This window comes from Culicoides brevitarsis, chromosome 1 (genome assembly GCF_036172545.1).
Source record: "Culicoides brevitarsis isolate CSIRO-B50_1 chromosome 1, AGI_CSIRO_Cbre_v1, whole genome shotgun sequence".
Lineage (NCBI taxonomy): Eukaryota > Metazoa > Arthropoda > Insecta > Diptera > Ceratopogonidae > Culicoides > Culicoides brevitarsis.
Window position 1 is genome coordinate 15,915,235 of NC_087085.1, and position 24,568 is coordinate 15,939,802.

Consider the following 24,568-nt stretch of genomic DNA (forward strand, 5'->3'; position numbering starts at 1 on the left):
GTGAATTTGATGTTGATTGTATGAAATTACAACTTGAAATGAGTTAAATAGATTAAATTTAGCAATTTGTGTGATAACGTGATAAGAAAAGTTGTATATAATCAAAAATTTTAGAGATATTAGAAGCAATCAACATTAATTTGCAGTTTTCTACGAAAATTTCAATGATTTGTGATTTTTTTTTATTTTTTTTAAAGAACTTCTTGTCGAGTTTCTTCAAAATTAAAATCATCTAAAATTTTATAGTTAAAATTTCGATAGTTTCTCAAGTCAATTCGCATCAAAAGTTGTCTGCGGAAGTAAATATCGAAGATAACGGGCTTCACAGGCTCAATATTAGCCATTGTCGCCAATTCGTTCATGTAACTTTGCATAAAATCCTTTCCCAGTTGATGCATTTTTCGTTTTTTGTAGCCCCGTAATTGGCGTTGATAGATATCTTCGTTCAAATCTTGTCGCATTTTCTCCGTGGAAGGCAGTTCAACAGCTTTTGTGAGGAATTTCAAGCAAAATCGAACCTAAAAAAAATTAAAAATTTAAATTTTTGTTAAAAATTTGTAAAATTTCTTACCTGAAGATCGAATAACGGCACAATTAGTGTTGAAAAGGGAATTCCAATGAAATACATCGTTGGATGGTTCAAGTTGATGACATGTTTGTACAATTCAGTGACGTGATTGTCCTCAACTTTGATCTGGCATTCAGGAGACAAGAACGGGTACGAGTAATTATATCCGGTGCAATAAATAATTGTGTCAAATTCGTAAACTTCTCCGTTGTAAAAATGAACTTTTCCGTCTTCGAGTATTTGGGCGACGTCTGGTAACTGCATCACATTGCTGCTGTAGACACTTTCGTAACTTGCCGTTGTTAAAGGATCTCCATGATGACTAAAACCGACCGATTTTGCCACGGAACTCAAATCTTTGGTGATATCAATGCCCGAAGGACCTGCTCCGATTGTCAAAACTTTTTGCCCTGTAAAAGGCTCAGGTACGCGATATTCGTGACTGTGCATTATTTTGCCTTTGAAATTCTCAATTCCGAGGATTTTTGGAAGATTTGGCGTGAAATGATGTCCATTGCAGACAAAAATTGCGTCATAAATCCCAGTTTTTTGTTCGTCTTTCACCAAATCTTGTGAAGCAACGCGCCATTTTCCGTTTTCGATGGGTTCGACTTTCGTCACTAAATGTTCGAATTTTATACTTTCACGAAATCCGAACTTTTCAACATATTTTTCCAAATATTCAAGCACTTCCTTGGGTGTCACATAACTTCTGTCAAAGCCATCAAACGGAAAATCGTGAAAACTCATTGTTTCTTTCGGTAAATTTGTGTAGAGATTTTTGTACATTGCCGAGTGAATGGGAAGTCCATGTTTGTCTTGACCTGTTGCTTCGCTATAAACCCAAGTGCCTCCAATTTTGTTGGTTTGCTCAAAACAATCCACGGAAATGTTTGCTTCTTTGCAGTATTTGCAACATGCGAGACCAGCAATTCCTGCGCCGACAACAGCTACTTTCATCACGAATTTTTCTGTAAAATGACGAATCATTTTTACAACAAAAAATAGAGAAAATGTAAACAAAAACAAAACTCACCTGATTAAATGGGAAATGTGTAAAGTCTGAAATGATACTGAATTAATTTCAGATTAAATGGACAGTTTAAATAGGAAATTGTAGATTCATCGTTACGAAATGGCGATAAGATAACGAACAAAAACCAGAAGGAGATATGAGAAGTTTATCTCTGTGGTTTGAGATTGATGCAACATTTTTTATTATCTGAGAATTTTATGACGAGTTGGTGATTGGAAAAGTTTTAGTCACGTGACTTGTGTTTAAAAAATTGCGCCGGTATAACAGAATTGTAAGGCGTCATACATTAATGAAGTCGGATAAGGCATTTTTTGACCCCTTAATTTTGGCAGTTTTGAGTTATAAAATGATAAAAAATGATAAATTAAAGCCCTCTGACAAATTTTTATCCATTTGGAGCAAGATTTGTCAAAAATTGCTTTGACACAGTTTTTGATTTAGTTTTGCTCTTGATTTAGTTTTCAAAACAAAACTGTGTCAAAGAAAAAAATTTTTTTCAGTTTCAATTTTTTGGCAGTTTTGAGTTATAAAATGATTAAAAATGATAAATTAGAGCCCTCTGACAAATTTTTATCCATTTGGAGCAAGATTTGACAAAAATGGCTTTGACACAGTTTTTGATTTAGTTTTGCTCTTGATTTAGTTTTCAAAACAAAACTATGTCAAAGAAAAATTTTTTTTTCAGTTTCAATTTTTTTGCAGTTTTGAGTTATAAAATGATTAAAAATGATAAATTAGGGCCCTCTGACAAATTTTTATCCATTTGGAGCAAGATTTGACAAAAATGGCTTTGACACAGTTTTTGATTTAGTTTTGCTCTTGATTTAGTTTTCAAAACAAAACTGTGTCAAAGAAAAAAATTTTTTTCAGTTCAAATTTTTTGGCAGTTTTGAGTTATAAAACGATTCTTGATTTAGAGCCCTCTTTTCAAAAGATTTGACAAAACTAGTTTCTTGATTTAGTTTTCAAAACAAAACTATGTCAAAGAAAAAAAATTTTTTTCAGTTTCAATTTTTTGGCAGTTTTGAGTTATAAAATGATTAAAAATGATAAATTAGAGCCCTCTGACAAATTTTTATCCATTTGGAGCAAGATTTGACAAAAATGGCTTTGACACAGTTTTTGATTTAGTTTTGCTCTTGATTTAGTTTTCAAAACAAAACTGTGTCAAAGAAAAAAATTTTTTTCAGTTTCAATTTTTTGGCAGTTTTGAGTTATAAAATGATTAAAAATGATAAATTAGAGCCCTCTGACAAATTTTTATCCATTTGGAGCAAGAGTTGACAAAAATGGCTTTGACACAGTTTTTGTTTTAGTTTTCAAAACAAAACTATGTCAAAGAAAAATTTTTTTTTTCAGTTTCTATTTTTTCAAATCAAAAATGATCAAAGGAAATTTTTTATAATACGGAATTATTGCTTTTCAAACTTTTTGAACCCCAATCCCCTTAAATTTCCGATGCATAAATGGATGACGCCAGTAGAACAGTATCACTTTCAACCTACTCAAAGTATAACAGAGCGAACCATGAGGAGTATTATTTTGATCCATGTAAAAAGGTAAACAAATTAGCGCGAAATCACTTTTTTAAAACAAATTTTATAGAATTTTAATCAATTTACCATAAAATCATGGATCACAAATTCGACACAAAAATATTTGTTATAGGTAAGTCCGTGTCAAATCCTAAATTTCACCGCAAAATCTTAAATTCTCTTTAAACTTCATTCCAGATGAATCCCTACAAGGACAGAAATTCGAGTCTCTCACGCTGCGACATCCCGGAACCGCAAAACCAGCTCAATTCTTGCTGTCCGACAACAAACTCTACGAAATCATGACCTTCAATGAGAAAAATCGAAGTTGGTTCATTGATGACTCCGTTGCCTCCAATGGTCTCATTTACATGCCGATGCCATTTGATCCACTTTACATTGCCATCAGTTATCTCATGAATTGCGATTCAAAGAAAGTCGAGCCTTTGGATTACGTACTCGTCGACGAGGAATTTCCAGAAACGAAAAAATTGATGTCTTTGATCGATATGAAAGCTTTGAGCAAAGTTGCGGAACAAGTTGGGCCGGAAGACTTGAATGCCTTCAAATATAACGAAGAAAAAGTCCTTGAATGGCTCAAGAAGAAATGTCTCATTGTCGTTGAAGCACTCAAGAAATCCAATGTTCGCACGGGACAAAATGTCACGTCACAAACTTTTGTAAATGTCACTGATACCGTGGATGAAAGTGAGTTTTTATCATAAAAATCGTAATTTTTTATTAAAATTTTCTTTTTTTTAGACTCTTACCTTTCAACTGCTCATGGAATCGTCTCAGAATATATAACATCCGACCTAAGCACTAAATTAGCCACTTTCATGAACATTCAGCTGGAATCAAAATCAAATAATGGCACGAAACGAAAATCTCTCGTTGATCTCGAGAACAGTATAAACAAAAAATCCAGATTAGAAGAAGACATAAAATTAGAAAAAATTCCGGAAACAAAAGACGACAAAAAGGCAAAACAGAAAAACGAAAAATTAGCCAAAGCAGCAACTGGCAGCAAAAATATCATGTCGTTCTTTACAAAAAAATAAATTAAAAAAAACACAATTTTTGAATATTTAAATATTTTTCATCAAGTTTTTTTTTCAATTTTATTTTTAGTACAACTAGATAATTATTAAATATTTTTTTTTTGTTTTAATTTAAATGTCTTAGTGTTCTTGCTATTTTTTCTTGTTGAGTAAATAATTTATATTAATATCAAGTACTGGAATAATATCAAATTTACAAATTTTAAGATGCTAAAATTTTTTTTTGTGATATATTTTTTTTTGTTTTGTGTCAACGATAAATAACTACACGGGGGACTTACAGTACAATTACACCGGGAGTGAGAAAATGGCTTCGTATACAGAGATTCGTGAAACTACTTTTTTTTAGAAAGACTGATATCTATTTTTTATATTTTTTTCTTGTACCTTTAATGTTATTTAATTTATTTATTTATATGTGAGATATGTTTTTAAAAAGTTGGGGGTAAGTTTTTGTATTTTTTGAGTTATTTTGTTGAGATATGTGTCTTAAAGATATTTATTTATTTTAAATATTTTTTTTTTTTTTGATATGAAATCGATTCTCTAGAGATACAATTTTTTAAAACATTTAAAGAAAGAGTTTTTATATCTATTTTTAATTATTTTTATGATATGAAGAAATAAATAATTTACAATATTTTTAAATATTTACAAAATTTCCATTAATTTTGGTCTTTCGTGATATTTTTTTTTATTTTTTAAATATAAATTTAATTCATTAATTTTTAATTATTTATATTTACAATTTTTTTTTGTTCTTCGCTAAACTACAACTAATGATATTTTTAATTTAATTTTTTAAAATTCTCTAGAAGGTGATTGGTGTGGTTGTTGGTGATGTGACACATACAGACGATATATAAAAGTTGGTGCTTTTTAAATATATTTTTTTTTGTTCTCCAATCTCGCTTTAATTGCACAAAATGTCTAAAAAATATTTCTTTTGGTTCCTCTCTTACTTCGTAGCTGAAGTCACTAGCGCACTTGCTGTGATGTCATAACTACTCGGTTGCTGCTCGAGTCCCGTACTGCATTGTGGCATAAGGTAAGAATTGTAACACGATGTCGATGTGAGTCCATTCATGTTGTTGTTGTTGTTGTGACCATTCATTCCTAAAAAAAAATTAAAAAAAATAATTAATTTTTTTTATTTCAAAAATTTTTTTAGAGAATTATCAGGCAATCTGACTTGAACTTACACTCGTGAGTGGCTTGCTGGTCACTGTTATAATAAGAGGAGTAAACTGTCGAATTTGTCGTGGAAGTGGCAGCAACCGTTAAATTGTACGTATCCTAAAAACCAAATGTTGGTGCCCAATGCAGTGCTGTAAGTAAGTTAAAAGTAGGAAATTTTGCTAAAAATCTCTTTTTTTAAAGCAGAAACAGAATGCCTGATATTTCATCAACGACACAAGCGAAAAACTCAAAAGAATTTATATCAAATGAATTTTTTACTTACTTGATGCCGAATTGAAAACGCTCGCTGGCGACGATGGTAATGACGTCATATTTGGTGTTGGTCCGTAGCCGTTGCCGCTGCCATAGGATCCGCCGCCCGACGAATGCGGTGTCGAGGCACTGCTGCAATATCCTCCTCGTGGACTCACACTACTACTTTGCGCTCGCGTATATTCATCGCCTTCGTTCCATTGACCTTCCGACGAAACGCTGACCGCTAACTGGCCCGTGTACGAGTTGAAACTGCCCGATCCGCCCGGCGAACGTGGCATCGAGTACAGAGCTTCCGCGAGATCTGCAGCACGCTTCAGAATAATTTCTTTGGGTAATTTTTCCGGATCGCCCGGATGACGTGGAATCAGTTTCTGAAGTCGTTGGAAACCGTAGTCGATCGTTGGTTCGTTGAGAGCTAAAAAGATAAAGTTTTTGAGTAAAATAAACATTTTTGGCGGATTTTTTCGGGACTACTTACAAACATAGACAAAGCGCCCGGGTGATCCCTTGCAAAATTGTTTGCTTTTGTAGGATAAAGTTACTTCAACGACGCCCGGAATGTGACGAGGTGGTGTTTGCACACGAATCGCATGTGAGGTTATCAGCTAAAAGTAACAAGAGAAAGTTAAATATGATGCCAAAAGTTCATTTTCGTGCAGAAAACTTACCTCACTCCACACAAGCATCGTGCCGAAGACAACTTGCAATCCATCGAAGAAATTATCGCCGACAATTATAACTTGTGCACCGCCACTTGTCCATCCCTCGCTCGGCGAAATTGCTTTGATGCAAGGCGTTGCCATAGGTAATGGTGGATAAATGCCTGCAAGACAAAATGGCATATAAAAATTAACGTTGCTGCAAATTTTCTATTAATTGCACATCATTTATTTAATTCCTCGTATTTTTTTTTTCTTCTCTCTCTCTACATCTACTTTTCTTGTTCGCCTATGCTACCATAAATGTGTACAAGTCGCTAGATATATTACCACGTCGCCGTATCGTAGAAGGAAAAAGAGAATGTCTTCCACTTGAATGAAAAATATGGTCGAGTAACATTGACGACATTATTATTATTTGTGTTTTAATGTGTTTTTTGTCGCTACATATTTATTTTTACTGTCTTTTCTACGCAACTTGTGAAAAAAAAATCTACATGCGGAAAATCATCGTCCCCCATTTTCTTCGCAATGTAGGGAAAAATTACATGAAACGCCATAAACAACACAAATTCATTCTTTCTCTCCCCTTTCTTTTTAGTTTTACTTGAATTTTCAGTCAAAGTACGAAAAGTCAAGGGAAATTGTAGATATCTCATGAAGACATTGGAAATTTTTGCATGAAATGACATGGTTTCTCGTGTGAGTATGAGTAGTTTTAATAATGAAATGTATGGGGGAGGTTTGATGAATGAGAAGCAATTGACGCATTTTGAGAGAAAAAGACAAAATGGTTGAACAATGGACATTTTACTTGATTTTTCTGTTTTTTCAGAAGAATTTATTTCGATTTTTTTAAAGAGTTGAAAAGTCAAAAATTCAAAGAAAAAATTTTAAATTTTATCAAAAATTTTCGTTTTTCATTATTGATTATTTTTTTTAAGGATTTTTTTTTTAAATTTCAACTCATAAAGTTTTGTGCCGAAATTTAAAAAATTTTTAAAGTATTTTAAAATGAATTTTCTTCTATTAAAATATTTTTGTCAGAATTGCTTAAAATATTTTTCAATTCTTTTTCAATAGAATTTTAATAAAAAAAAAATTGTACCAAAATAAATATAAATTTTCTTCTCTAAAAAGTTTTCTAGGTAAAAATACTAAAAATATTACTTAACATTATTTTTAAAAAATTTATTGATTTTTTTATTTAAATATTTTTTTAATTTAATTATTATTTTTTACAAATACTAATTTAAAAAAATCTCAATGTAAATTTTTCAAAAAGAGCAAATTACTGAAAATTGTTTAAATTTATTTTTTTTTAATTTCATTTAATTTTTTTTTTAATTTAATTTTTATTTATTTTATTTATTTATTTTTTTATTATTTTTAATTTCAAAACCAAAAATGTTGGTCAAAAAGTTTGGAAAAAAAATAAAAGTCGAATGAAATTTCATACATAAAAAATTTTTAACTTAAATCTCGTCTTCCTATCGAAATAATACAATTTTCTGCAATTACAGAAAGAAGGAACGGCAGACAATGATATTTATGGCATTTTAAACTCGCTCAAGTAACACCATAAAAATAAATAATTATTTTATGGTTTTATGATTTTAAGTAAGTTTTCACAACTGCTACATAGCATGTACTGCAAAAAGATTTTTCCGGCAAGCACACTTTATCTTGTTACTTTTTTACAGCCATTCACAATGAAAAATATGTAAAATGCTATTTAAATAGGTGTTTTATTTGATTTATATTTAGGTAATTTTTTACTCCTTTAATAGTCTCGCTTTCCATATATTTTTTCCGCATTTATCATAAATTTACATTCCATTTTTTACTTTTTTTTTTGTAGGGAACGCGAATTTGACGAAAGGACTCACAAATGATTTATCTTCCATCATCTATCATGAAGTTGTTATAACAATTTAGTGCGAATTAAAAAAAGAGTGTAAGAAGTCCCCGAGGACGATGACAATGATAATTAAAAATCTGTTGAAAGCACCAACCACCAACATGGAAAAAAATTTGCTCTGCGTCTATCAAGCGATGTTCAAAAACTCTTGTTTCATGTTGAATGCACATCACAGCATGGATTTTAATAACAATCTGTGGTGAAGTTCACCAAATCGTGCTCGTATGCCACAAACTGGGACAATATTTATTGGCTTGACACTCCAGTCAAGTGCATGTTTGTGTTGCCAGGCGTTTATTGACCAATTTTTGTCCAAAATGTTTACAATTTTATGGCAAGATGGGTACCCTTTTGGACATTTTCAGTAATTTTTGTACTCAAAATTATCAAAAATGTCTAAAAACTTCAAAAAAAAAAAATTAAAAGTCAACTTGATGAAAAAAGTTTTTAAAAAATTTTGACGAAAAAAAAATTCCCGAAAGGGTTGCAGTGCATTTTCCAACAACCACACTCAAATAGAAATAAACAGAGTGTCATTTCATTGTCAACTATTCTGCCTAACTGCCATTCTTCAACTGTTCTGTGTTGAAGGTAAATTTTGTTGGGATCAGTGAAAATTTAGCATCAAGAGAGATACACGTTAATAGATTAAATGAAATGACTGGATTTTTCATGAACAAGACAGGTGAGTTTTTTATGTGCTGTTCTTGTAATGCTATCAGAAAATTTGTTGCACCGAGTAAATTGCCATTGTTTCTCACAAAAAAATGTGAAACACGATGATGACATGAATTGTATCTGATATTTTACATGACATCATAAAAGTCAACAATTTTGTGTGTATTTTGTTCGGAATTTTTGTAGGATAAACATTACGTGATGTCGTTCAAATATTTTTTTAGAAGTGGAAAAAATTCTCTTTTATCGTAAAAAAAAAACTAAAAACTAAGACACACAATAAGTACGAACAACGATCACTTACAAAACCATTCTTATCGGCTAAAATAATAAAAATTATAGAATTCGATTCCAATTGATTTGATTTTTTTTTTAAATTAAAAATTGAAAAACCACACAAAATAATAAAAAAAATTCAAACTAAAAAAATCTAATGCAAAAAAAAAATTTTTTTGTTAAAAATTTTGAATGAAACCGACCGTCGTACGTACTGTCTGGTGCCAAAGGATGCCCGGAAATACCCAATGGACTATTGCCAGTACCTTCGGGATCCATGCGTTTCGCGCGACGTCCGTGCTTCGAGTTGTTATGCACAAACATGTTGTCCGAGATGGCGAGAAGGGGTCCCTCAACGGTGACTTGTGTCGCTATCACTACCTGCAATTGTGACGATTTGATGAGAAAAATTTGAATTTACGAATTAAAATAATATTTTTTTAATTTTTTTTTTAGAGAACTAGAAGAAACTTACTTGGAATCGTCTCATATCACGTGGATTTCCGGCGTTTTTCAAGCAATTTTGATTACATTTGAGGAAAAATTTCAAGAAAAATCTGAAATTAAAAAAAAAATTATTAGAATTTTGAAATTTAAATAATTTTATTAGCAGGTTTCCTTTTGAAACGTAAGTAAAGTAATTAAAAAACTTTTTTTTTTACTGCCAGATTCAACAATTTGTCCCATTTTTATGTTTTGGCAGTTAATCAACCTACAACAAGTGTTCCAAGAAGCAACATACACACATATTTCGTCACAAACGTGAGGGTGATCTATCTGCCAGATAAGGATTTACGTGCTTCCTTTTATGATTATTACGATTTTATGTACATCAACAAGGACATTTATCGAAAAATGAACCTTCCGGACAAAAATTTTAGGTGTTAATTCCCTTTTTCTGCGAATCATCAATCAGGTCGCAGTGCAATCACTTCCTTCTTGTTTGTTTTTAGCTTTGGACTAAATACTTCCGTCAAGCGATCCGCAATTTATCATCTTCGACAAGACATATTTTGATATGTCAACAAGTTACGACCAGACTCCAGATGACAAAAAAGTGTCGATTATCGACAAAAAGTGTGTGTTTATAGTCAACATTCATTTGACACCGAAAAAAACTTAACAAATTATTTTTTAACGACCTCTGAGGTCATCCGGTACAAGTACGAGGAAGTCTAGTGTTGGTCTGGCATTCTCGGAATTCACTTGGAAAAAGCAAAACAGAAGTCAGGCAGTGTCAACAGATGTCATAAAAATTAATTTTTTGATAAATTTAACGAAACGAATAATTTTTTATTTCATGTTCTGCTTTAATTCGCCATTTAATTAAATTTTAAAGACATTTCCGAGACATTTCTGGCAAAAGTTACTTTTGTAATAAAATGCCAAAGTTAATATACCGGAAAAAAATTATATTTATCTGAAAGTAATCTGATCAATATAATAATGAATAATCTTCTTATTTTTTCAGAGAATTTTTTTTTTCTGAGACGAAGAAAAATTATTTAAAAATTAAAGTAAAATTAAAGTAGGGATGAAAAAATAATCAAATTAAAGCATTTCCAATAATTTTGCCGATAAAAGTTAAATATTTACTTTTACAATGTTTGTTCTTCCTCGCATTGATAAAAACATCAATTGAACAAGAAAACGGCAAAAAACCAATGAAGCACCCTCTCAATTACGTTTGAAGAGCCCTCGAGAAGATTGTAAATAAAAATAAACAATACGCATGTTAATTTTTGTGTTATTTGCACCATACGGCAACAAATAAAAATTTTTTACTCAGATTTAATTCAAGTACCTTCTTGATCATTGTGCCATAAATAAACAAACAAAAAAAACTAGAATATTTAAACTAATCTAATGAACGAGTGATAGAGACACTTGTAACACCGCAATAAACCATATGGGTTGAAAAATCGCGCTGGTACAAGATCATCATTCATAATTTTTTTTTTTAATTTTAGCACCCCTCTGACGATTTCCAAGGGTTGATGACTACTAGTACTGAATGAAGTGAACAGATAAAAACACTTAAAAAGTGGACTGCTCGAAATCTAACTAATGAAGAGACAACATAATTTATTATGAGGACAATGCAAAAAAGTACGACAAAAAAGAGGAATAAACGAACAACGACGAGAGATAATGTTGCAACAATTACGTTTATCCACCGCACAAGACCTTTTCTCTCTCTCTTGATCATATGTCGACTTTGCTTGCCCTTCTAAATACATAACATGACAAAAAAAAAAGTTTTTTATACACACACATGCTAGAATAGATTCATAATTGTGACAAACAGATAATAAATGGGACAGGGAGAGTAGAAATATGGAATAATATTCGGTGTCTTATTTCATTTTTCATGTTAGAGACACAAAAAAATGCATATTAAACTACTTTTTTGCAAGGACGATCCCTGATTATTTTTACAGATATGAAAATTATGTAAAATTATGAAAATTGTCTGTGTGTTTAACTTTTTTTTTTGTTTTAAATATGCATGACAATATTAATCATAATTAAAAAATTCATGAAAAAAATATGAAAAATTGTTCAAGTTTTTTTTTTCGAACAATTAGAAATGCGCCGTGTAATTACGGGCTTCTTTAAAAAAAATTCTTTTTATGATCGCAATAATTTTAAAATGGTGATAATTTTCGTCTTCTTTTCTAAGAGAGGGAATCGCCTCGTAAATAATTTTATCGTCCTTCAAGCGAAATTTTTATTGATACTCAGCGTAATCATCAAAAACGATAATAATAATAATAAAAAAGTATCTAACACCTCTCAGTGAATGTCCTGCTGCGCCACGCAAAATCAAATACATTTTTTTTTTCGGGACATAAGTCGAACTCATATAAACTAATTTATGTTGTATAAACTTCCCGCTGAGTTATTTACAAAATAATTTGCCTTAAGGGCTGACATCTGTTGTGTTCTTCGTATCATAGCCGCGCGGAAGTTTCTCCTGTTTTTAATCCAACCACATGCACCAGTTTAACTTTGAACAAAAGTGAAGCTAATTTTTTTGCACTATTCCTTCCGTGTATAAATTGGTCGAGAAGAATGATGCCGCAGGTAGTTTGCCCTCGCGCACAAGTAGGAGGGTGTATTAATTAGTTTAAGCATGTTATGTGTGTTCAAATAAAATTGTGTACTTGTGCAAGAGGAGACGTAACTCAATTACATTTAACAATGCACACACAGTATTTTAGGGGTGCAAGTGGAAATGGATCCGATATGATATAGACGTAACACGATTATTGTTATTTTATTAATTTTTGGGACGTTGTGCATGTAATTTTTCAAAAAAATAATAAATTGGAAGTCATAAAAATAATATTAATTCCAATTTTTTGAAAAAATATTCAAGATTGTTTTTTTAAATAATTAAATTTTTTAAGAAATCTAATTATTCAAAAAATATCCATTTTAATTTAAATTTATTTATTTTTTTTATTTTATTTATTTTTTTTTTATTATTTATTTAAAAATGAATATAATATAATAATAAATATATAATTTTTAAAATATTTTTTTTAAGTTAATATGAATTATTAAAAAAAAATAAAATTAAATAAATTAGAAAATTTAATTTAAATATTTTTCATAATTTTAATTTTTTTAACAAATGGTTGTTATAAATATTTTTTTTTTATTTTTGGCACAAACTTTTTTTTTTAAATTTTTAATAAAATAAATCATTTTCAATTTATTTAATATTTTTAAAATACTCATTTTGAATTTTTCTTAAATTTATTTATAAGAATATAAAGGATCTATAATAAAAAAACCTTTTTTTTAAATATTATTGAATATTTTATGATATTATTTTACATTTATTTTAATATAAAAATGTATTTTGCTTTTATTTTGTTTGCAAATTTAATTTAAATATTTTCATCGTAATTCAGGTCATTTTATTATTTTTGGAACAAAATGTTTTTTTAACGTTATTAATTATTTTCGATTTATTTTTAATTTTAATACTCAATTTATTTTTTTTTTAAATTATTATTTAGATAAGAAATATTTTTTAAAAATTATATTGAATATTTTAAACATCATTTTAAAATTTATTAAAAATTTCACACCCTTTAAAAAAAAATTCTGAGTCGTTTCTGACCGATTTATGTCTCAAAATCACGTTAAACACAACACCTCATTATAAATATCGAAAACTGACAATTCCCCGCAGGATCGATGGAGTTTCAATAATAATCATGTCGGCTTCCAATTTTCCGTTAAAAAAATTAAAATACAAAACTTTCAGCAGCATTCAATTCTAATTTATCGACAAAAACAACAACGCACAAAATAATAATAATAAATAATAATCTTATTTATGATCTTATGTTATTATTTTTGCTTTGGCATGACTTGTGTGTGTCGTTCATTATAACATTTTCCTGACATTAGTGGAATGCCCAAGAGAAAATCAGTTCGAACGTGTGTATGTGTGCCTCTGTATTTTAAAATAAATAACTCTACTCGACAACACATACTTATTAGGAATCTATTGGTTGCTGGTTGAAAGATATAGATTTTATGAGATAATCACATAATAAGGCATGAATTAAATCTTATGTACGTCGCATGGGAAGTGGAACAGTACCAAATTGTAGGTAAAATAATGCTAATAATCAATTATAAAATGTGTAGATAATGTGTTGCTGTGACGATTGTTTTATGCGATTACGGAAAATTTTGTTGAAAAGACAAGGAAGGATGCTAAAAATATCTTAACCGCACCGGAGAAAAAGACGGTCGTAAATTTCCAGGAGCAAATGACACCAAATTAGCAGCATCTTACAAATTATCTTGATTATTATTAGTCTTCTTGTGTCTAACGAACGACAACTTTTCCTTCCTTTTTCTCTTTTCAACATTATCCTTCTGACGCTATTTCTGTACACGAGACACTAAGCACCTTCCTTCCGTGAATATGATCAAATTAAGAATAATGTCTTACATAATAAACATAAACATTATATAAGATGACTTTTTGTCATGTAAATTGCATGTCGGTCGATGAATATTGAAAATTTATCGTCAATTAATTAAATTAATTTGAATATTGACATGCTACCGATCCCGAAAGCTATTTATAAGAGTTCAAAGACATTGGAAAAATCGAAATATTTTTTCCAAAGGGGACCAACACACACACATGGAGGTTCATGTGTGGACGCATGTCAAACGTAAAAAAGCAAAAATAAATGGCTGTTTTGCTTGTGTAATCTCCCCAAAAATGTTCAAGTTCGTGTACATTTGTGTGTGCCAAAAATTTCCATTGTTATGTTATGTTACATCAACACACACACAAGCCATTTTTTCTCTTGAAAGTACTGCTGTAGTACGAAAAAAAGAAGAGCAAATAAATAGAAACATATCTATATGGGCCATAACATAATAACTCCCAAATGTATTGACGAAAGCTCAAGGGAAAGAGAGTCAATATCAAAACCGCTTAGAATGGAGACATCATCGTAACTTGTTTGTGTCTGTGTGTGTGTGTAAGTGTTTATATATAGAAGCACAAAAAAAGAAAATGATATCACTTTTTTCTGTTGTTATTGCTCTACGGATTGAAAAGGAGTTAAATTAGCACCTTGAGGGGTTAAATTAGTCCCTTATTTTATGAAAAGGGACTAATCTAACCCCTTAAGAGGTTAATTTAAGCTTATTAGAAATCAATCTGACTTCCTTTGGAGTTGATCGTCTACAACTTTTATAAATTTATTCCTTCAGGATGTTAATTTAAACCATTATAAGTTAATTTAATCCCTTGAGAAGTTATTTTAATCCCTATAGATGTTATTTTAATCCCTTTTGATACTTTTTGTTTAATCAAAAGGGATTAAAATAACTTCTGAAAGTATTGAATTTACCTCTCAAGGTATTAAATTAACCACTCAAGGGATTAAATTAACCTCTCAAGGGTTAATTTAACCTCCTGAAGGATTTAATTTGAAGGGCTATATATGATCAACTCCAAAGGAAGTCAGTTTGATTCCTTTAAAAAGATTAAATGAAACACTTAAGAGGTTAAATTAACCCCTTATCAAAAAAAGGACTAATTTAACCTCTTAAGATGTTAAAATAACCCCTTTTCAATCCGTAGGTCAATCTTGCTGCCACTTGCCGTTGTTATGATAGTGAGAGAAAAATCGTCGAGTGTGCGTATGTACAAAAAAGAAGGTCCATCCAAGAAACATCGACAAATCGATATTGCAGACATCATCGAGAACATATGTGAGACAATGTTCGTTTTATGCTAATTAGGTCAAAACGTGGTAATTGAGACACAAGACAGCACCATCCCCAGCTATATAAGGTCAAAAAATCAATAAAACAACTTTGGCACAACAGGTATCCGAGGTAATCATCACCCATGTCTGGCATTAAATGATGCGTGGTGTAAATAATCATATTTTTATCTTCCTCTCATGCGATCATTATCGAAGTCGTCGTGTACGTGAAGCAAAAAAAAAACAACAACAAAACACAAACAAGTTACTTGAAAGATTTCCTAACTCAATTTATTTATGTTGCTTTGTAAGAAGGTACAAAATGTGTGTACAATGAAGGAAATGTCGCTTTTTTATTTATTAAACGTTTCCTTAAACGTCGACATCGTCTTTGCTGTTTGCTTCTTTCGTGCACAGAGAATACACAAGAATTTCCTCCTGCTCCCCATTTTCTTTCATTTTGCGACAACGACGACGACGACAACAACGACTTGTTATACAACCAAAACAATTTACGTTTTGCTCCTTGTTAACTTGTTTGGTTTATTAAATTATAAGCTATGTTAAGCTCTTGTTGTTTTTTTTCCTGACGTGCGTTGTTCTATTTGCGTTACAGGAAGATCTGGGGGCGTTAAAAAAGTTCAAGATTTTTCCACAAAAATTATTTTTTTCAAGCTAAATTATTTTTAAAAAAATTTGTAAAAAATTTTTCTTTTTAAGTAATAAAATTTAAAAATAAAAATTAGGCTTAAAATAAAAAAAAAATAAATAATTTTTAAAGAAGTTTCAAAATTCATCGAATTTAATTTTTATAAAAATTTAATGTGAAAAAAAAATAATAACAATGGCTTTTTTGGAATTTTGAGGTAAAAATTTTTTGAAAAATGTCTAAAAGTTAATTAAGGATTTTAAATTTTCAATTTTTTGTTTTATTTTTTTATTAAATTCCAGAATATGTATAAAATTTTAATTTAATAAACATTTGTCAAAAAATTTAAAATGTTTTTTTTTTAATTATAAAATTATTCTTTGTTTAATTTTCAAACAGAAAATAAAATTTGAAATAATAAAAATCAAAAGACGTAAGAAATTTTTAAACTTAATTTTATTTTCTTTAAAATTTAACTTAAATTTTATGGAAAATATTTAATTTCCTTCAAATAATTTTTTAAATTTAATTTAATTTAATTTATTTAATTTAATTTAATAATTTTTTAAATACTAAAAAAAATTACGTAATTGTTACTCGAATATTTTTCCAAATAATTTAAAGTCTTAAGTAATACAAAAACATTTTCATGAAATTGTTTAACGTGAAAAACCCACACACGCCAATTTTTTCATCATCTTCATATTTTTTCCCCAAAAAAAGACGATATAAATAAATATTCAACGTAAATCACGGCATCAAATAAAGCGATACATGAATATCATCATTGAAAGACGTTTCGTTAGCAAATAAATATATTTGTTTTTTTGCCTTTCCTGCGAACATTTTCTGTACGGAAACATTCGTTACATTCATCACTTCTGAAGACAATTTGAGAACGACGAGCGAAAAAAAAGAGTTGTTTAAAAAGATTTTCTGCCGAAGAAGAAGACGAGTGTGTTAAAAAAAAGTGCTCGTAAAAACCATAAAAAGAAAGAGAATTTTCACTTTCGTTCGAGTTTCGCTGTGTGTGTGTGTGTACCACTTAAAAACAAAACATTTTCCAACAAATTTATTCAGTGAATGGTCGTTCATTCATAGAAACAAGTCGCTCGAAGTAAGCAGCAAACAACAAAAATCATCACTCGTTCTCTCTGTGGGGAGGCGAATTTCCCTCCAATACATTGACAAGTGGATGCTGTAACACACACACACACTCGCATATAGTGTTGTCTTCTTCATTCCCATAGGATTGCCGGCGAAAATATTTCTTGTCAACACACTCTTTCACGGTCGCTTTTTTTTTTGTTCGTTCTTTGCGCGTGTATTTGTGATTTGTTTACATGTAACGCCGAAAAATAAAAGGGAGGCTTTGGGATTCGAAACCATGCTGTTGGGACTTGGAAAACCTCTTTCGCTACGTGCGTGTGTGTGTGTGTCGTGTCTCTATGACTCACGAGGGAAAGTAAATTGATGCTGCTCCGTACCGAGCACGAAAATGTTAAACAGACGGTTTTTATGTACAAATTTTTTTATGTGTCTCTCTCTTGTTCTCCGCGTGGTGTACTGTGCCTCGTGCCGAAATGGGGGTAAAATCTATAACAAAAACAATAATTTTGTGTAGTGGACAACGATTCGAGATCAAAAGGCACGAAGAACGAAGAAAACAAAAAGTAAGGCAATGTAATATAAATGTCTTTTTTTTCGTGTTTCTCTTTATTTTTATTGTCCTTGTTGAATGTGATTTTTTAAAAGGTTGGCTAACTTTTTGTGACTGGAATTTATAAGAAAAAAAAATTGATTGCAAATTCGTCACAAAACTTTTTTTTTCTAATAAAACCCATTTAAATACTTGCAAAAAAAATATCTTCACAAGAAAAAAATGGGGAACAACCCCTGAAAAAAAAATTTTTTTTTGTCTTATTATTCAAAACGTGATACAAACAAGTCTAACAAGAAAAAAAAATAAATATTTTACGACGTTCATTCATCGAATCGATTCTCAAAAAAAAAAATAAATTTGTAACGGAATAAACAATTTTGTTTGTTTTGTTTTTTTTTCATTCATTGACTTCAAAAAAAAATGTCAAGAAAAAAAAACAGACGAAACAAAGTCTAAGCCACCCAAATGTCGGCCATCATTATACCCAAGAGAGAAAATTTGTAACACATTTTAAAATGCGTGAATTTTTCATGGTCCATGTTGTTTTCGTTGTTCGTAGATCTGATTACGTTCATTTTCATACAGAGCCCGACTTAAAGAGAAAATTTTTAATGTTTCATTTGTTTATTTTTCACACCATCACCCCTCCGTACACAGTTTTTCCGTTTTAAATAGCTTCTTCGTCGTTTGCAGCCCAAATTGATGCTATCAAAGCAAAACAACAGTAAATTATGACAATTGTGTGTGGAAATGTTCAAAAAGGCACACAAAAAAACGGCAGAGAAATATTTTTATGGGTGTTATAATGTTGTAAGGTCGAGTTCGAGTGATGACGAAGAAATTTCACGTCGATTCGAGAAAATGAGAAATTTTTTGATAAATCGTGAAGACGTTCATTAAAGTGGTTTTCCCCTTTAGTTTCGGAAATTTTTCGGAATTAATGGGTTCGTTATCCTAATTTTGCCTCACTCTGAAGCATCAAATGGCATCAAAGAGAAAAGGTAATCAGCCTTCTCATATTTTGAGGCAAAAGTGCATTTCGGTTTCAATTTCAATTTTGCAAATCCATAACAATGGTCTAACGATGTTATGTTAAAAAGGATGAAAATTGAATTATTCGTATGAAGTTTTTGCAACGTAGCTACACACAATAAAAAGTGTCTGATACAATGATAAATTTCACACAATAAAATGTTGGATTATACTATTAGAAGGCATTCACATGATGTTCACTTTTCCTGAGGTGTATTTTTGGAACACACACACACTCGCATGAGGAAAAGTCATAAATATATGTATTTATTCGCACACATACCCTCTAGTCAATTTTAGAACATTTTATTCATTCATTTATTCATCTTCTATTGCTAGAATTTGAGATTATTATTATTATTAGTGGTACATTGTACCGGAGAAGAATATGAACCGACAATTTGATATTTCCGTTGCATTCGTAGCTCGGCAAGTGTCTGGCTCGCACTTGCTTCCAACAATTGATATGTAAAAGATATGTCTTTGTAAGAGGGTTATATGTGAACGCAAAGTGCTTTAAGATATCAATAATGTAAAATTTATTTAAGTGTATGTGGAAAGTGTGTCTATTGGAAGTTGATCCGGTATCACACACACAGTCAGGATATACTATTTCTTCGCAATATTTTGTGATATATTTCGGTTATTGCAGGTTAAAGTCGTCGTCTTTCAAGTCATGACGAGACATCTTAAAGATTTTCAATGTACAGACAGGTCTTTAAAAATGGAATTATTTGCGGAAAAAATATGATTTTTGTTAAGGAAATAAATTTTTCTTATTAATTTTTTTTAAGAATCAAATTTCTCGTTATAAATTGACAGAAATTAAAAAAAAATTACAAAATTAATAAAAAAAAATTTCCATTAATTAAAAATATAAATAATTTTAACAAAAAAATTAAAAATAATGATAATTTAATTAATTTTAATATTTTTTCTGTGTCAAAAGAAAAACATTAAAAATAATATTTTTATTTAATATTTTTTCCATTTAAAATTAAAAAATATTTATTAAAAAATTAAAGTTCTAAAATTAAAAATTTTTTGAAAAGAATTTTTTACTCAAATTAATGAAAATTTAAAATAATGTTTTAATATAAATGCTATAAAGTTTTCACTATATTAATATTTTTATTATTTTCTTTTCAAGGCTTAAATGAGATATGTCAAATAAATTAATTAAAAAATAATAATTTTCATAAAATAATTTTAAAATAATTAATTGTTAATATTTTTTTTTTTTTGAATAAAAAATTAAATAAATTTATAAACATTTAATAAAATTAATAGTAATTTTTAAGTTAAATATTTAAAATAATTTTTATTTTTTTTAATTAATTTGATTAATTTGTTAAAGATTTTAAGTCAATTTAAAGAAATTTATTTATATAAAAGATTAATTTTTATATGAAATAATTTATTTATTTTGAAAAATTTTTCTTTAAAATTTAAATAAAATTAAATAAATAAAAATTGAATAAAATTAAATTAAAATAAAAAAAAAAAATTAATTAATTAATTAAATTAATGGTTAAAATTAATATTTATTTAATTAAATTTTAACCATTAATTTAATTAATTAATTAATTTTTTTAAAAATATTTTTTTATTTTAATTTAATTTTATTTAATTTTTATTTTTTTCTTTTAATTTAATTTTATTTAAAAAAAATAAATAATTTCAAAATAAATAAATTATTTCATATAAAAGTTAAGAAAACTATAAATTCTTTGAAATTATTTTAAATTTTGAGAATTGACTGTAAGAATTTTCCTTTCCACTCAATATGCATTTTATGAACACTTATTATTTAACAAATTTGCATGAATTGACTCACATTCTATCTCTTCACTGCGTATCTCTTTCACAACCACGGAGAAGTGCAAAATTCATGCATATTTTTGATTTAATTGCTAATGTTATTATAGTAAATTTAGCATGAAAATTGTGCCATAATAATTTGATTACTAAGATTATCTCTTTGCACACATTGCATTGCTGCCGAATCACAACAAAGTATCGCACAAAACTACAACAAATTTTAATAAATGCAAATAAATGTACATTAAATCGATTAGAGATGTTGTTTAGGAGGTCTCTCGTCGTCGTATGGGACACCAATTAAATTCAAACGGGCACTATCTAGATCGGTGATTAAATGAAAATAATAATATTTAAAATTGATTTAAACATATTTGGGGAAAATAAATATTTATCTGATACATATAATGATCATCATTATCACCGAAAAAGGCATTTAATAATGCGCGAGGTAATTATCATTTTATTTTATGGCAAAATTTTAGAAATGCAGCATCCCTAAACTCCAGATCCCCGAGTCGCATCTGGATAATTTGCATTCCTTCACCAAAGGAACATCGTCGCATAATTCATTGCATACGCGAATTATTTTATTTTTGTGCATGGACTCCATTTACTGATTAGACGCGCGAGACACCGTCCGCCGCTGCTGCTGCATATTGTGAAAAAGCATCATTATTTAGCGAAGAGACGCCCATCGATACAACTTATGCGGATAATTTCTCTGCATTTCGCTGATTTATTGTGTATTTATCGGAAAAATATGAATATTGGATCAGCTGTGTGTCGAACAGCTAGTTGGCGCGCATAATTTATTGCTCTCAGACTTTTTGTCACTTATGCCGGCGACTTGATTCAATTCGATGGAATTTGATTGTAAATTCATACGTAGACACCGAAACGCCATTACACGTGTGTGTGCTGTTGTCAAATTAATTGAATTATAATTTGCACTTCGCGTTTTTGTTACTTGGCTAGATTACTTGGAGGGTTGTTTTGCGAAGGATTTTCGATAGTTTTTGCTTCAAATGCTTGGAAAACGTCGCAGTCCTCGAATTTTGTCACAAACGTTACGAATCTGAAGGCAAGTGGCACCGCATTAACAGCTAAAGCAATTTAAATTTTACATAAGGAGGTGTCTCACCGACAAATAATTATATCCGTGCGTTCCTGTCGTCCACTCTACTAATGTTGTTGTTGCTGCAAAAGTGCACATTTGCCTTAATAATTACTCGAAATGCATTCCGGATAATAAATACAAATTGGGTGATTATGGCACGATCTCCGTGTTGTGTGCCTTTTTGGCGGAAAATTTTAAAAATAATTTTTCGAACAAGGGTCGCTTGGCATTCAAATTCAAATGATTTGCTTTGCTCAACAAATTGCTCATATGATTCATTCGATTATTATTTAAAGGATTTGCTCGTCGTGTACACCAAAAATCTCTTATAGTGCTTCTATTTTGTTTAGAAATCTAATTATGTCAATTTGCTCTTCCTCCGTGTACGTTGTTGTTGTTGTTATAATCTATTGTAGGCACACTTCATATTATATATTATTATTAGGGGCCTTTCTACCCAGACAATCGTCCATGAATGTAATATTCATGAGAATTGAATTTATATTTGCCTACACACACACGAGATACTCGATTTTGATCAAAAATGAGCATACGCTTAATAATAAATATTAGATTAACTGTAGAGATAGCGCACTTATGACGAGCATTATTCACATAAATTTACAGAAAACGAAAGTGGATTTTTATTTTGTTCCTTTTTCACGAAAAAAAAGGTATCAAATTTCTCATTATTAAATGCAAAATGAACGAAATGCATGCGGTCTGCAATTTGAGTCGCAATTCTTCACCCTAATTACCGTTAAACAACAAACGATGACATTCAAAGAGTCAAAAAAATTATGAAAAGCTCAAAATGAGCCTTGAATAAACTAAAATCTTGCAAAAAATTAAATTCTTAAACAAAAAATTATTCCCAAGTTTTTCTCTCTCTTTAAAAACGCATTACATTCGGTTTAGCCCTTTATCTACCCCCTTATAATTTATAATCATATGACAAGATATGTCGGTCGGCTCGTCCTCCATGCGACGCACATGCTTGCAAAACGAGGAAAAAAAGATACTGGCTATGATAAAATAATAATTCCAGATAAATAAATGTAACAACTAAGATTTTTTTCCGTTTTTTTGTTGTTGTTGTTGTAGTTTTGGTCGAATATTCGACTGGATGCGTAAGTAGAAAGGAGATTATAGTGGCAAGATTATATTTTTACTCATATGCTGTGGATTTCGGAGCCTTATTTATAGAATAGCCATTCAATATTGGGAGAATATTCGTTTTTTGACTGTAAACATCTGTTGGTTTGTTGTGAGAAATTTGAGTTTCGCAAAGAAAAATAATTAGCGAGATGTGAAAAAAAAATTTTTAGTTAAAATTTTAACAATTTTAAAGTTTCAAAAGAATCACGTTAATTAAAATTTGAAAATTTAAAAAAAAATAAAAATTTTTTTTTCAAAGATGGTCGAAAATTAATAAGCTTAAAAATTTAAAAGACTTTTTATTTTAAACTTAAAAAAAAATTAAAAATATTTTAAAAAGTTAAATCTTAATTTTTTAAACTTCAGTTAAAATTTTTTTTACCTTCGGTTCGTAATTTTTTAAAAATTTATTTTTTCAAAAATTAAAAAAATAATTAAAAAAAAATAAAATTTTAAATAATTTTCAATATTTTTTTCTAAACACCTTAAACTTTGATCAAGTATTATTGTTGAAAAAAAATAATATTAAATTTATTAATTGATTTATTATTTTTATTTACGAAAACATCTTAAAAATATTTAATTTTTTTTATTAAATTTTTATATTTATTGAATCTAATTTATTAAAAAATTAATAAAAAAAAATTGCGAGAAACAAATTATTCACAATGAACCAAGGGAAAGGTTCGTTTATAGCTTGCGGCATCCTTTTTTCCTCCGCAGATACATAAGACTTGTGTATTAAAGCTAGATATTGATAACAACGGAGATTTTTATGCTACATTTATTATTATTATTGTCGTCGTCATCTTTTCGTTTTTGTTTCGTGCCCACAAAAAACCAATAGACAAAAATCGAAAATTAGGGATGAAGTGCATTTACACGTTTTTTGTTGTGATTTCTCTTTTTTTTCATCAAAATTTAATAAATAAAAATTGATTCATGTTTTTATGAAGAAAAACGATTTAAAACAATCAAAATCTAATCAATATAAAATAATAAAAAAAATATTTTTTTTTGTAACAAAAGCCATCATCATAAAATGCATTTAGTAGATTAAAATAAAATTATGGATTATTTTGTGTCTTTTTCATTTCTGACCACACATTTTCATATGAATTTTATTCATGCGAGCTACTTTTCCACACATGCACACAAAAAGTAGAGTGGAGCTCAAACGAAAAGTTCAAGAACACAAGAAAATGCTCACATATGGCAGAATATTGAATAAACTAAATGATTTGACATTCTTTTTCGTGGAAAATTGATATCATGTATCATGTTTGAGTTAGTTAAATGGATTAGACGCGGTGCGTCTTTTTAAGTCCACATGAATGGACGGTTAATTGCCGGTCATGTTAAACACGCAAGCAACAATTTTCCCCTCAAATTGACTTGAAACGAAATTTTTTTTCTTACGTAACGTCGTAAATGAATGAAAATTAAATTTTTCTCGTCGCCATTTTTTGTCTGAATTTCAATTCGAGAGCAGCTTCCTAGGAGTTTGGCTAATTTTACACGCGATTAAAATTGTTATCACGTGATTCGCCATCATTACTTCGCCATAAAGGCCAGAATTGATATTAGCACAGCATGAAATTTTTCTTTTACAACAGATAAAATAACTCAACGTGCTTTGTTTGCGTTGCCGGAGAAAAGTTTAATGTCTGCTTTTG

At 29.4% G+C, this 24,568-nt stretch overlaps 3 protein-coding genes across 4 annotated transcripts in view; 1 reads left to right on the forward strand and 2 right to left on the reverse strand.

Moving 5' to 3' along the window:
- Positions 1–185: 185 nt before the first annotated feature.
- Positions 186–1,803, reverse strand: LOC134827041 (uncharacterized). Of its 2 annotated transcripts, XM_063839571.1 has the most exons (3): positions 1,605–1,803; positions 572–1,539; positions 186–518 (listed from the first exon to the last, which is right to left on the reverse strand). In XM_063839571.1, the coding sequence occupies exons 2-3, from the start codon at positions 1,526–1,528 to the stop codon at positions 192–194; spliced, it is 1,284 nt and encodes a 427-aa protein (XP_063695641.1). In that variant the 5' UTR covers positions 1,529–1,539; positions 1,605–1,803; the 3' UTR covers positions 186–191. The 2 variants fall into 2 exon arrangements, with proteins under 2 accessions (XP_063695641.1, XP_063695642.1); XM_063839572.1 differs by lacking the exon at positions 1,605–1,803 and having other exon boundaries at positions 572–1,554.
- Positions 1,804–3,157: 1,354 nt separating this feature from the next.
- On the forward strand, positions 3,158–4,394 carry LOC134827044 (ribonuclease H2 subunit B). The gene is made up of 3 exons (XM_063839576.1): positions 3,158–3,272; positions 3,338–3,847; positions 3,902–4,394. The coding sequence occupies exons 1-3, from the start codon at positions 3,236–3,238 to the stop codon at positions 4,198–4,200; spliced, it is 846 nt and encodes a 281-aa protein (XP_063695646.1). The 5' UTR covers positions 3,158–3,235; the 3' UTR covers positions 4,201–4,394.
- A 1,066-nt stretch (positions 4,395–5,460) lies between these two features.
- LOC134838341 (transcription factor collier) overlaps positions 5,461–24,568 on the reverse strand; it is a 37,169-nt gene continuing 18,061 nt past the window's right edge. Inside the window, exons 7-12 of the mRNA XM_063853851.1 lie at positions 9,665–9,746; positions 9,456–9,570; positions 6,324–6,478; positions 6,134–6,260; positions 5,663–6,070; positions 5,461–5,528 (exon numbers count right to left, since the gene is read on the reverse strand). Coding sequence (XP_063709921.1) covers positions 5,497–5,528; positions 5,663–6,070; positions 6,134–6,260; positions 6,324–6,478; positions 9,456–9,570; positions 9,665–9,746 — 919 coding nt within the window. The 3' untranslated portion in view covers positions 5,461–5,496. The remainder of the gene's footprint in view (positions 5,529–5,662; positions 6,071–6,133; positions 6,261–6,323; positions 6,479–9,455; positions 9,571–9,664; positions 9,747–24,568) is intronic.

Excerpts from the sequence above, each read along its gene's own strand:
- LOC134827044 (XM_063839576.1), top strand. The coding sequence starts at position 3,236 with ATGGATCACAAATTCGACACAAAAATATTTGTTATAG. Across the intron at positions 3,273-3,337 it reads CACAAAAATATTTGTTATAG|ATGAATCCCTACAAGGACAG; the intron begins GTAAGTCCGTGT and ends ACTTCATTCCAG. Across the intron at positions 3,848-3,901 it reads CACTGATACCGTGGATGAAA|ACTCTTACCTTTCAACTGCT; the intron begins GTGAGTTTTTAT and ends TCTTTTTTTTAG.
- LOC134827041 (XM_063839571.1), bottom strand. The coding sequence starts at position 1,528 with ATGAAAGTAGCTGTTGTCGGCGCAGGAATTGCTGGTCTCGCATGTTGC. Across the intron at positions 519-571 it reads TGCCGTTATTCGATCTTCAG|GTTCGATTTTGCTTGAAATT; the intron begins GTAAGAAATTTT and ends AATTTTTTTTAG.